Consider the following 14,021-nt stretch of genomic DNA (forward strand, 5'->3'; position numbering starts at 1 on the left):
TAAATGGCCACATATTTTTATATTTTCTCTACTTGGGGGAATATAAACAAACTGTTTCTGATTCGGTTTGGTTGTTGCTTTTTAAGTTTTATTTTGTTTTGATCATTGACACCCCAGCAACTGGTCTCTAGATTTTCAATGTGCAGCACATGTTTCCTTTGCTTGATATACACCTTGTTTTCATATGTGCCTCTGAATTTCATAAACTGCAGCTAGGCATAGCCATTGTAAAATGGTTGTACTTGAAAGTGACGGAACTTAAATGAGCCAAAAGCTGCATTAATGGCACTCCAAAAAAAGCATAAGATAGATAGAATATGGGAATATCTTCCAAATTAATACTGAAGTAACTTACAAATAATAGTTTCAGCATCTTTTCCATTCCAAGGTTGTGTTTCTCAGCCTGTTTTCCTCCCTACTTTGTACAGCACTGAGTTTGTGACACTGTTTATTTCCATGACAACAGACACCAATCTCACAAACACAGGCTGATGATTTCTTTGTGAGAAAATAATAGTTAGACAATTATGGCTGAAGCAATCATACATTCACAAAGATATTTCTGGGCTACAAACAAAAGGAGCCTAGTTCACTACACAAGCATTCCCATAGACTTTAATCAACTGTTTTAACACTCTCAGGACCTGGAAAGTTGGAACAAAATACTAGTAAAATTTCAGTAAATATCTTTGTAAGGTTTATCAATGTCCAAAAAAGAGTCTATAAAAGCACTTTTTGAAATACAAATGAAGCATTAACTAAAAAACATTCTTAAGTTATAATTAATGACATGACAACACTAAATCCAATGAGCACTGAGTAAATTCTCAATTACAGAAAACAATCCTCAAAAAATTATATTATCTGCCAGCGACACCCAAAGGCATTATATACAGGCAGTGGCATTGCAACATTCCTTATTAGTAACAAAGAAAATGAAATCCAAAGAAGGAAGAAAGGCACCTCAATCCAGAAGCCAAGACTGACAAGGTAAACTGCTTCAACAGGCTTCAGTCGGTGTGATAAGAATATTCTTAAATATTAAGCTTATGCTCTTGTCAAACACATTGGTAAACTTTTTTTTCTCCCAAAAAAGCGGGAGGGTTAAGTATTCTAGCTGCTGCGTTATACCCAAGAATTTTGAGAATATGATGTCCTCATGACAAGTAAATTTTATCAGACCTATAACCCTTTAAAAATATTATTTAAATGGAATCTTAGCTTGGACAAATATTGGTTTGCAAAAAAAAAAAAAAAAATGAAGCAATTGAATTGTATCCTGTGATACAATTGGCAGACTATCAAGTGGCCAAGCTGGTCTTAAGACCTGGTGTGCAACCAGATGAGCAAGCCACCAGCAGGCTATGTCGCCCCCTGGGGCCCTGGGAAAAAATAAATGGACTGGACTTGATAAGATACATAGAATCACCTGGGGTGCCAAAGAGTAGGCCATGCCCAAATCAATTAAATTGAAATATGTGGAGATATGCCTAAGCACTGATACTTCCTAAAAAAATCTTTTAAATCTCTTTTATTCTCATTCCCCTACAATTCTTTATTCTTTTCTCATTTCTTTCTTTTTCCTTATGCTCCTCTCTAAGGCCATTATTTGTTAGATGTGCTTGGTCAGTGCAGGAAGAAACCCTCACACTTGCTTTCACTCTGAAGACAGGTATGGGATGCCTGGGTGACTCAACTGGTAAAGTGTTCAACTTTGGCCCAGGTCATGATCTCACAGTCCATGGGTTAAACCCTGTGTCAGGCTCTGTGCTGACAGCTCAGAGCCTGGAGCCTGCTTCAGATTCTGTGTCTCCCTCTCTATCTGCCCCTCCCCCGCTCACCCTCTGTCTCTTTCTCTCTATCTCATGGCTGACCCTCAGAGAACTGAGAAGTGTGTTGGATCTTCTCATCACATCCTTTCTCCCCCATAACACACGTGTGATGTTCACTGCTCTCTCCTCCCCTTCATCCTGTTTCAAAAGGAAGTGGCTCTCAACCCATGCTTCTTATTCAAGAGTTGATCACATTTTCTTGTGAATGAGGTTCAACTGAAGTGTTACCTAGCTAGGCATTTGCTTTGGTTTAAAATACGAATTGCACATTTTGTCCTTGACCTGAGGAACTTCAGACATCAATAACTACAGAAAGAGCATTTGGCTTGGTTTGGTTAGATTGGGTTTGGGAGTCTCTTTTTAGAAAACCTGGGAAGGAAAAGGAAAGGAAGAGGAATAAGAAAGGAAAGATGTCAGAAGACCAGCGTGTAGCCTTTCGGCAGGAGAGATTACTGTTTCTTAAAAGGGGAAGCTATAGAAACGGTCCAGTGAACAGGAACCAATGCCAGTAGTCTTTTTGCCCCTTTGTCACTATGCTTCCCAGAACCTGGACCCACTTCCACTTTAGCAAAGGCTTCCTACCTCCTCGAGTCCCTCTTTTCGCTCTGCGTCAAGACTTATAAATGTTTGTTTTATGATGTTTTAGTTTGTTCAGGATTTCACATAAGCAATATTGTTCTCAATAATATTTAATTTCATGGTACCTGTTTTCTGCTGTTCTGGGGTATATGCCTATGCTTTGAATATTACTTTTATTTCTGGTAATAGAATTTCTGGCAATCGTTTCAAACAAGTCCTCTGCTATAATGATGGCATGCCTTTATCTTCATCCTTCTCAATAGTTTTCCCAGCTACCTTATCCTCCCCAGTACAGTAACAGTATATTTATAAGAAATAACATGCTTTTCTGTCATAAATTTAAACACACAAAATTTATCAGTTTTTGAGATTCTGATACTCAATATCTCTTCTCTGATTATCAAACATATTTAGATATACTCAAAAGTCATTTTTCTCATGCCTGCTCACATGCATCTCTGAGCTACCGTTGTGGGAAGTAATTTAGACAGGTGCATTTCTCATGATCTGAACATCCACAAGGGGTTGATTTCTGCTTTTTCCACATATGAAGCCAAAGAACTAATGCCTCATTTAAGTAACTTTCCTACGTTTCCTTAGCCCTTTTCCATTTGCTTTCTGAAAAGCAAATCATCATCCAATTCAAATATAATTATAACGCAAATTAGCCAATGATGATAACTGAAAAATTAATCATAATGAAATGAAACTGTATAAATTGTTCCAGTCAGCTTTCATTGAGTTTCACATACCACTTTCAAAAATAGAAATTAAATTGAAAATGTAATGTAAATCCTCTTCTAAATCAATTTGTCTTTTCCGTTAAAGCTCAGTTCAAAAGTCATCCAACTTTCCACAGCAGAATACAGAAAACCTGCTTCCGCGTTTATGTGGAAACATACTTGATTTACAGCCAATGAATTAGATCCACCACTCCAAAGGACAAAGTTCACTATTGATAAGCTAACAAGTACGTTAAGCAGTATGTAGTTCTTAAAAACCGCTTAACAAGTCACCCTTCAACCTCAAAGCCTGAGATTTCTTCCATAACTGTTATGTCTCCAACATGATTTAGATATTTCTCTGATGAGCCATTAACATGCAGGAAAGGAAATATGAATTGCTGCTTGGTAATTGTGCTAAAGTTCCCAGGAAACCTCAGAGTTGTTATACTCAGAACATATAATTTTTCAAATTATGAGATAGCAATAAATCTAAGGAAACATAGAGACCTCATTTAGTCTGTCTTGGAGAGGCCCCACGCTACTCAACATCATGCAGAGGAATCCCTATGATGTGCTAAAAACCTCATTGTAACAAAATGTCAGCTGAGTTAGCTTGGTTTGATGTACAGGAAGTTCTTCATGTCTAGGAAGTTGGCAGGTTGCTATAGCAACTGCAACAAAGGAAATGTTGAAAAGTCATCTTTTCCATAGCCAAAAAACAACACTCAGAAACAAAACGAACCATATTATTCCCAAACTGAAATTTTCATTCATTTGTGGTCAATCTTTGCATTAAAAATGGCCATTATTCATTTCAGGGTTTCTATGAACAGGTTTTCCTTTCTCTAAATACTAACAGTGACAATTAAAAGTTCCATCAGGACCTAAAGTACTTTTACATTACAACAGTGCTTTAGTAATTACATTAAATCTACTTTAACAACAACAGGGGGGGGGGGAATCATGTAAATCAAACCCAAGAGTTTGTGCTCAGATTCCTCTGAAGTTTGGATCTGAAATAGTAATAAACACTGCCTTTGTGATTCTATTTCATACAGTCCTAGAGCAAACCATGAACTTCCCCAGTGCCAATGCTAATAAATCTCTCTTCCAGGGACAGGGGAATTTTCTGATCATTGGCTACATTTCAACAAACTAGGAAATGGATTCAAGTTAGGGATGGTTGTAGACCATACTAAATATTTTTTTTAATATTTTTTGAATTGAATAGAATGCACTTCAGACAATCCATAAAATTTCAACCTACAGAATGCTCTTGCCGGCTGGACCATGCCTCTGGATGGAAGAAACATTCCTTCAAGGTCTGCTCTTACCACCTTCTCTCCCAAGAGAAAAACAGATTAGAAAAACAGCGGCCCTCAAAAGCAGTTGCCTGGCTCTGTTTCTGGCTTTCCACTCCCTGCATTTACCATCATATCCTATTCCTGTATATGGTATGTGGATTTGGCTAAGTTAATACAATAAAATGAAATGGAATAACCAGGGGCAAAAATCTACTATTTTAATTTAGTCACAACTATGCTTTCACATATTTGTCAAGTTTACCACACATAATGCAATGGGATAAATATGTTAATAAAATCAGGCTGGCAGCATTTTATATAATCCTTCATGTAGTAAAGAGCTTTGGTATAAATGGGAAAAAAGTATTATTACAATTCAATTATCAATTAACTATAGTTAATCATCTCACTTCCCTCCTTCTCAGGAAATTGAAAACAGTAATTTCTAAGATCTATTTTACTACTCATGTATCTCCCTTAGAGGTAGTTTCTGATCAAATATGTGTGTTTGGGGGGGGAGAGGGGGCACATGCATAGAAGTTGGTAGATTTTCTATACTACTTGTACAAAACTATAAAATTATAAACAATTTAGCTATACACTTGGCTTAGAAAAATCACAGCTTAATAGAATATGTTTGCTATTAAATTAAAATGTGTATTTTGTTTTCTAAAGATTGTTAATATATTATTAACAAAAATGCCCTAATTTTTAGCTTTAAGAGATTTGGACTGAGTATGAATATAGTTTGTTTTAAAGTAAGAAAATGCAGAAAAATATCAGAAGGTTAAAAGGTATAAGAAGTAAAACTATTAAATCATTTCCAAGATATTCCTTATGAGAAATTTTCACAAACATCAATAGCCTACAATTATTCTGTAAAAAAACAGAAGCTCAAAAGTTTATCCTTAAAAAATCCTATAAACAACCTATGTTGAAAGCCCATGGGAAGTACATGAGAAAGAGAACTTCAAAAGGTCAAAACAAAAAAACAAACTTTTCAGAAATTCTGGACATTGCTCCAGATAGAAAGATCACATGCTTGGGCGCCTGGGTGGCGCAGTCGGTTAAGCGTCCGACTTCAGCCAGGTCACGATCTTGCGGTCTGTGAGTTCGAGCCCCGCGTCAGGCTCTGGGCTGATGGCTCAGAGCCTGGAGCCTGTTTCCGATTCTGTGGCTCCCTCTCCCTCTGCCCCTTCCCCGTTCACGCTCTGTCTCTCTCTGTCCCAAAAATAAATAAACGTTGAAAAAAAAAAAAAAAAGAAAGAAAGATCACATGCTTTACTGATTGGATTATGTCTCTGTAATTAAGGCAAATTCCATTTCTAGTTCTTATTATTTTCAAAACTTTAGGGTAGCTAATCAATATCTCCAAAATACTTACAAAAGCTTTATTTTTAGATATCAATCTTAAAGTGAATATTATTTCTCCTCATGAATTTTATATACATATAGTATTTTACAGTTCACAAAGAGTTTCACTTAGAGTCTCCCATTCGATCTCCATGATAAATCTGGGATGAAGGCCGATCATCCCCTCTTATAGATGGGAAAACTAAGACTCAAGGGGTTAAGGAAACATGTCAAGGTCACATGGCTAACTAGTCAAACCAGGACTCTTCTAGTAATCAGTATTGTACACACTGGTATTTAATCTTTCATTTAAATCCTCTTTTAAAAGTAGATTTCAGGGACTATTGGAATTAAACTCTTGGTCACCATTAGAGATAGGATTGATTAGAATATTTGTTTTTGTTTTAACTATTGACAAAGTCTTGAAGTTTTAATCAAAACTGTCTGTTGTGGGCCTTGTCCCTGTTAATTATAATATCTACAATCCTCCAAGCTCCCGGATCCACCAAATTAGACAGATATTTTACCTAAGGTCACTGTGACTTCACATCACAAAAGGTACTTCAGATTTGTTTTCTTCCTATAACTATTTTCAGTAAGTCATATAAAAGATGGTGATAACAAAAAGGAATCAATGCCTGATTTCCATTTAGGCTTCCAGCTATGGTACCAACTCATTATTGTAATCATCCACTGATATTTCTTTTTAATATCACAACATTCTTATTGTAGTTAGGCCAAATTTGTATTTTCTCCCTCTTACACAACTTACTTTGTAGTTGTGGTGAGTTAAATGTAAGCTGCCATTATATTTCCAAAGATTCTAAGAAATATGAAGCCCTCTGGCAATTAACTCTGCAGAACCAAGGACATAGCTCCAGTCTTGTTGGTGGTTCTTGCTAAGTACCGCATTAACTTCAAACTTCTAACACAGAGCTGAATTTTAGAGGTCATTCAGAAAACAAACAAAGCAAAAACCTGGATTCTCATATTTCTCAAGCTGAATGCTTTTATGCATGGTGAATGAAATGAGACTCAGAGTCAGAAAAGGGTTTCTGTCTGCTCGTGAGTGATGGAAGCAGTCGCATTACCTTGGGCAACCCAAATCCTTTTCACCCACAGATGTTCCCCAAGGCCCTTTCCCACCCTGAATGTCACACACCTCTTCTCCACTCAACCAACCCATGGCATAAGAACACATTTCTATGGCCTTATGATGCACTCAGCTTCCCGGTACACCTCTTCCTGATCACACGTGATTTTTTACAGTTGCTTGCATTCTATGTCTCTGAATCACAGGCAGTTTCATAGTTACTTTTCAATCCAAATTCCTTTTAAGAGAAAGGATAGCACATTTCTAGATTTTGTTCTCCGGAAACATTTTCAGCTTCCTGAACAAATCACCAACAAACTCAGGAATTTCTATAAAACGTGAGGGTAATTACCTTCAAGCGTTGCTCCTTCACCAAACAGGGCATCTCCAGCCCCGGATGCGTACAAGGCTGTCACAGATAAGGCGTATTGTGTCCCTTCGTTTAATCCTCTCAGCACAGTTCTGTCTGTGTCTCCCGTCACAGTAACCTCTTGAGTTTCACCCCCTGCCGCTGGGGTGTATGTGATGAGATACTGTTTCACTTTCCCCGGTGCTCTAGTCCAAGACAATTTCATAGTTGACGTTGTGGGGTCAGAAACTCTTAAGTCTCTTGGGTTCCCTCTAACTTCATTAAAAAACAAGAACAACATCAAAACTCATTATTGAATAAAATGACTTGAAAAACATTTTGTTGCTTTGCGTGTGGGGGTGCGTGTTGCGGGGGGGGGGGGTGTCTGTGTTTGTGTGTGGGCGGCATGCGCACCACATCAAATTTATATCCTGAGTGGTATTACAGCAATCGTAACTCTTGATTGGCCAACAGAGCCTAAGCATTTCTAAACTGGGCCTTATTTGTCAGTAGAAACAAATCAAAAGGCATCCCATTCCTCTTCAGTGTTTACATAGGTTAATATCTTTCATGTTACTCTCTTTGATGTTAAAAACTACAATCTTTTTCTCTAAAAGTGGAACAAACCCCTACAAATTGTAAATACGTTGATTAGTATCACAATGTAGGCTTTAACTCCTCCAAGAAATTCTCAATAAAAAGGATTTTATTGGTATCATGCTATGAACTTCTAAATGTAATAACCAGGAAATACACTGATGTGATAAAAATGATAAATGATCAAATGCTATCCTAGAAAAAGTCTTAAGGTAAGAAACAGCCCAAGTGAGGCCTTGCCTTGGGTAAAACTCAGGGGCTGTCCATCCCTTTGCAACTATGATGTTTGGCATTTCATGACTTTTCTGGTAGAGTGGTAATGTCATCTCTGAAGGGTCACAACGCACCAATCCTATGACATGTTCCACTGGGCACACAACAGCTAACCACTTTCACTCCGAAAAACAGAAAGATGAAGAGCCACTGGATCTTTTTACAGTACCCAGCACAAAGGGCCCTAGATCCCCAACTAGAAAGAGAAAAAAGGAAGTGGTGACTTTCTGAAGGGCAAAGAGGAGGAAGAAATCAGATGGAAAGAGAAGGGGACTCCATAGGACAGGCTATTTAGCTGCTTCCACTGGGAGGGAAGTGGTGACGCAGGCCATGCTGGGGTGGATATTCCTTACGAGTGTCTGACTCAGATTCACTGCTTATCGGCAACATGACTCTGAGCTATTATTTAGTATCCTCAGCCTTGACTTCCTTATAAAAAGGGATAATAATACTAACAATTCCATTGACTCTATGCATGGAGCAAATAAGAAAATATATGAAAAGCTCTTTGCACAGAACCTGACACAAACAAGTCCTCAACAACTGTTCATTGTTGCGAATATGTTGTTATTGCTATTATTTTAAATGTTAAAGAATAAAATGAAATAAGTAAAATGAAATGAATAAATGAATAAAATGAAAATTATGAATGCCTTAATTTTTCTCAGTAAAACAAATATTTAACATTGATAATTTGCAGCAAATATCAGAATCTATCCTGGGGGCCTAACCATTTAGGTAAAAAAACAGGTTATTATTTTAAAATCTTCCTGAAGAAGTAATATATAATCTGTTTCAATGGTGCAGAGCAGTTTGATTTTCAATCCCTAGTCATCCTTCAATTTATATCAGAATATGTAATCATGCTATTTTTAAAAGAATATGTAGATCATAAACAGTATTTGAGTTCTATCGACACAAATAAATGCTGTCATAAGTCAGTCAAAAATTTGGGTAACTCCAGTCTAAAAGGACCACAGTCTAAAATATTCAGATAATCGAGATAAAGTAGTATCCTGTAGTGTCCTGACAGTTGCCTACAGCTTCCCCTGCAGTCAAGGGTTTGGTTGTTACCACGCAGTTGGCATATTTCCTCTACCTTCTTCAGTGGCTGCATTGCCAGTCAGCGGAGACCCAGGTCCTGAGAAATATTCCGGAATTACAGATACTTCATATTTTGTGTCTGGAGTCAGGTTCTCGAGTGTTATCCTCCTCTGATTGGCAGGGGTGGTCACTTCTTTGCTCTCTCCGCCAGCAACTGGTTTATATATAATTCGGTACCTTAACACTCTCCCTGGAGCTTGAGTCCAGGTAATTTTGAAGCTGTCTGTAGTTTCGTCTGTCACCTTTAGGTTTCGAGGCGCTCCTTTTACTGAAATAGTTTTTTAAAAAGTTTATTTTACACAAAAAAATGCAAAACTAGCTTTTGATCGATAAATTATAGCATTCCTCTAAACAAATCCAAAAGCAGCATTTTATCAAACATCCTGGTTACAGCATTCATTTAGCCAGATATTAGCTAGGTGATGAAACAATAAATACTCAATATACAGAAAGAAAGTACGTACTGTTAATTTTTTAATCAAATAAAGAGGTATATAATAGTAAACTTTTAAAATCATAAATATGTACTCTATTAAATAGTAAATTCATATTGACATAAAACTCAAAAATAAAAATAACTCATGTCTTCAAATATAAGTAGCCAACCCTTTTCCTCTAACTAGATTTTCTCAGAAACATAGATACCCAGTTCTACCATATTTACCCACTTGAATGAACTGTCTTACCCAGCCAGTCCCACAGCTAACTTTTTTTATCTGCAGAGTCCTTTGACTTGGAGAATAATTAGACCATACATGTGTTGGACCAAACACACTGTAGACACTTAATGAATGCTACCTGGATCTAAATCTCGAGGTCAAATTGCAATGTGTGTAATGTCCATAGACTAACAGTCTTAAATAGATTTCCATTAAGCCTAAATGAGAACATCATTCAGCTTTATAGTTAGTAAACATGTTTAAATTATTTATTTATTTAAGGAGAAAATTGTTCATTTGGACCACACGTTCAGGGAAGATGGACTAAAGGTTATTGTCTTTTCAATCCATTGGAGTGAAAGCACAGTGCAAAACAACTGCATTTATCTCGCATATAATGAGAAGTTTACCTAAACAGCCAATAGGTCAGTAGATCACTTCAGGGAGAAAAGAAGTGTATCCCTTAAGAAAAGCAATGGCAGTTGGCAGAGTTACAGCCATGATTCATTTTACATGGCAAGGAAAAAGACTAAATTAGCCAGAACAAATGAGACAGATAAACTGATGAGTTTGAATATAGTAGTTTCCCCCACCACTTATCTGCAAGGGTGACATTCCAAGACTTCCCAGAGGATGTTTAAAACCACGAATAGTACTGAGCCTTATATACACTATGTTTTTCCTATGGAAGCATACCTATAGTGAAGTTTAATTTATAAATCAGGCACATTAAGAGATTAACAACTAATAATAAAATAGAATAATTGTAACAATATACTATAATAGAAGTTAAGTGAATGTGGTCTCTCCCTCTCTCAAAATATCTTATTGTGCTGTACTCACCCTTCCCGTGATAATGTGAAATGATGAAATGCCTACATGATGAGATGAAGTGAGGTGAAAGACATAAACATTGGGATGTAGCATTAGACTACTATTGACCTTCTAACAATAGCCAGAAGGAAAATCATCTGCTTCTGGACTGTGGTTGACAGTGGGCAACTGAAACCATGGAAAGTGAAGCCACAGATTAAGGGGAACTACTGTACTAGGTTTGAAGCTGAATGTGTAATTTTGAGCCTCAGATTACCCAGAAGGAAAAAACATGACTACTTACAGGTTCACTGAAGTTGTTAAATGAGATAATCCATGGAAAACAATTATCACAGTACCTGACGCATAAGTTGGAGCTCAATAATTAGTAGCTTAACGAAGGTACTGAAATCAGAAACTTCCTTATTGACTAAAGAAAGTTTAAATTTCAGATTTCACTACAGACAATAGAATTAGAAATGTATAACCAAATTGTATCATTGGAGCCCAATGAGGAAAAACTACAGTGTATATGAATGTAGTTGGCTCTACTCAAATACCCTCTGGACTTAAATTTCTTCTTATCCATATTCCCATCCCCATCCCAAAATGCTGAAGGAAAAGGGCCAGGCTCATCAAGCAACAATATGGGCATTATAGAGAAATTATCAAAAAATCAAAAATATCTAAGTATGGATTTCAGGGTTACTCAACACAAAAAATCATAAGAAAAGAAGTTAACTTTGGCCATTATTTTATTTGCTGGATTTCATATAGAAATTTCCCTAAACCATGCACAAAAAGAAAACATCAATCTTATTTGAAAAATCCGTCAGAGAAAAAAGATTCTCTAGCTTTTATCAGCAAGGTATGCCAACATGTGCCTTTCCTGTTAGCAAATACTTCTTTGTAACCATCTTAATTTCCTCATGTATATGTTTATGCTTTTTTGCTTATCCCTAGTAAAAATAGAGAACAACTTACATATCTTTTAGTATTTGCGATATTTATCTTAAAGAGTAATTGCCTAGTCTTAGTCTTCTCATGGCCAGGTTCCTTGGTACCCTTTGAATATCCAATGTAGTGAAATGTATCAGAAAGTACTCAACTCTATCCAGTGAAGAGGATCTACCTAAACAAACATTGCTTGAAACATTTGGTAAAATGTGTACACCCATGTTCTTAGCAGTATTATTTACAATAGCTAAAAGGTGGAAGCAACCCATGGGTGAGTGGACAATCAAAAAGTGGTATATACATACAATGGAATTTCTTTCAGCCATAAGAAGAAAGGATATTCTGACACAAGCTACAACATGAATGAACCTTGGGGACATTATGCTAAGTGAAATTAGCCAAACACAAAAGGTCAAATACTGTATGATTCCACCCCTATGACGTAACTAGAGTAGTCAAATTCATAGAAACAGAAAAATAGAATGGTGGTTGTCAGGGGCAGTGGGGAGAGGAATGGAGAGTTATTTTTTAATGAATACAGAGTTTCAGTTTTGCAAGATAAAAAAAAGTTCTAGAGACACATGGTGGTAATAATAATATGAGTGTACTAACTGCCACTGAAATGTGCATTTAAAATGGTTAAAATGGGGGCGCCTGGGTGGCGCAGTCGGTTAAGCGTCCGACTTCAGCCAGGTCACGATCTCGCGGTCCGTGAGTTCGAGCCCCGCGTCAGGCTCTGGGCTGATGGCTCAGAGCCTGGAGCCTGTTTCCGATTCTGTGTCTCCCTCTCTCTCTGCCCCTCCCCCGTTCATGCTCTGTCTCTCTCTGTCCCAAAAATAAATAAACGTTGAAAAAAAAATTTTTTTAAATGGTTAAAATGGTAATTTTATGTTATGTGTATTTTACCACAATTTTTACAAAGAAATAACATTTGGTAATATATTTGCCATCACATCCCTAGATAAAGCAAACAAAATTCATAAGTATTTGAACATAACACTGCTGAAACATGGGACAGAAAAATCTGGAAAAGTAGTATTTTGAGAGTTAATTCCATAATTATTAATAGTTCTCTGTATCTCTTAACCTCAAATTCATCAAAATAAATCTAGGGTTTTTTTTACATAAATTTTTTTCCACTTTCTAAAAGGGTGTATGAATAGCTGTACTTTATAGAGGCTGAATCTTACAAAGACATTCACCATTCTAAACTACAGTTGCAGATGATTATTTCAAACTGTAACCTGGTTCTACAATACATTGCTAGTTTTTGGAAAACAGGGTCAGAAACCCCATCTCACCTTCCGCAGTGGTCTCTTCTCCAGCTAAGGGAATGCTGAAGCCATCCTCATACTCTGCAGTTACGTTGACTAAGTACAGAGTCTCTGGCTTCAAGTTGTTGAGAATGACACTGGTGCTCGATGCTGGCTCCACCACTGTGACCTCATCATCCCCGGTAGCTTCCTTGTAGGTGATGTGGTATGAAAAAACATTTTCTCCAGCGGGAGACCAGTTCGTTTTGAAACTGTAAGAAGTCACCTCAGAAAAACTAAGATCCTTTGGAGGTACATAAGCTATTAAAAAAAAAAAAAAGAAAAGAAAAAAAAAAGGCCAGAGTTTGAAATTTTTAAATCTATAAAGCTAAATTGGAACTAATGATTATTTTTCCGAAAGGGCTTATATTCATTGGAAGAATAGTCATTGAGACAAATACATTGAGTAAATATGCCACACATGACCAGTGAGAGAGGGCCTCTCACTTACAGCCCTACAAGAAGATCCTGATCATTTGTCTCGACCATTCATAATACTAAGTTACACTGTTTAAAGGACTAATTAAAATTGAACTTGGGGGCACCAGGGTGACTCAGTCATTTAAGTGACCGATTCTTGATTTCAGCTCAGGTCATGGGGTCACAGTTCATGGGATCAAGCCCCACATCAGGCTCTGTGCTGACAGCTTGGAGCCTGCATGAGATTGTCTCTCCCCTTCTCTCTCTCTGCCCCTCCTGCACTCACATGTGCACTCTCTCTCTCTCTCTCTCTCTCTCAAAATAACTAAACTTTAAAAATAAAAATAAATAAATAAATAAAATTGAATTTGAATTGAGTTTTCTAAACACAAAGCAGTAATGGAATGGTCCTGCCCACAACTGGAATAGTTAAACAGTAACAAACCTAAAATGAACCATCAGTATTTTCCCATTCATCCTCGGCAATCGGATATTAACTTCTGGTGATAGACAGATATTTCAAGATTATAATTAAGGGACTTTTCCTAACAAAAGAGTATTCATTAAACTGAGTCATAGAAGAGCCAACATTTAAGGCACACTGCTGTTCTCAGGGAACAAACAATAGAACTGGAAAGAAGGAGATTGTG

General features: G+C 37.0%; 1 protein-coding gene across 9 annotated transcripts in view; it reads right to left on the reverse strand.

Annotated features, from left to right (window-relative positions):
* COL12A1 (collagen type XII alpha 1 chain) overlaps window positions 1–14,021 on the reverse strand; it is a 116,751-nt gene that overhangs the window by 81,650 nt on the left and 21,080 nt on the right. For 6 of the 9 annotated variants that reach the window (XM_043591832.1, XM_043591835.1, XM_043591830.1 and 3 more), the window contains 3 exons: window positions 12,940–13,212; window positions 9,205–9,477; window positions 7,239–7,511 (listed from right to left, as the gene is read on the reverse strand). The exons of the other annotated variants lie outside the window; for them this stretch is intronic. In XM_043591832.1, coding sequence (XP_043447767.1) covers window positions 7,239–7,511; window positions 9,205–9,477; window positions 12,940–13,212 — 819 coding nt within the window. The remainder of the gene's footprint in view (window positions 1–7,238; window positions 7,512–9,204; window positions 9,478–12,939; window positions 13,213–14,021) is intronic. 9 annotated transcript variants of the gene reach the window in all.

The sequence above is a fragment of the Prionailurus bengalensis genome, chromosome B2, assembly GCF_016509475.1.
Source record: "Prionailurus bengalensis isolate Pbe53 chromosome B2, Fcat_Pben_1.1_paternal_pri, whole genome shotgun sequence".
Classification (NCBI taxonomy): domain Eukaryota; kingdom Metazoa; phylum Chordata; class Mammalia; order Carnivora; family Felidae; genus Prionailurus; species Prionailurus bengalensis.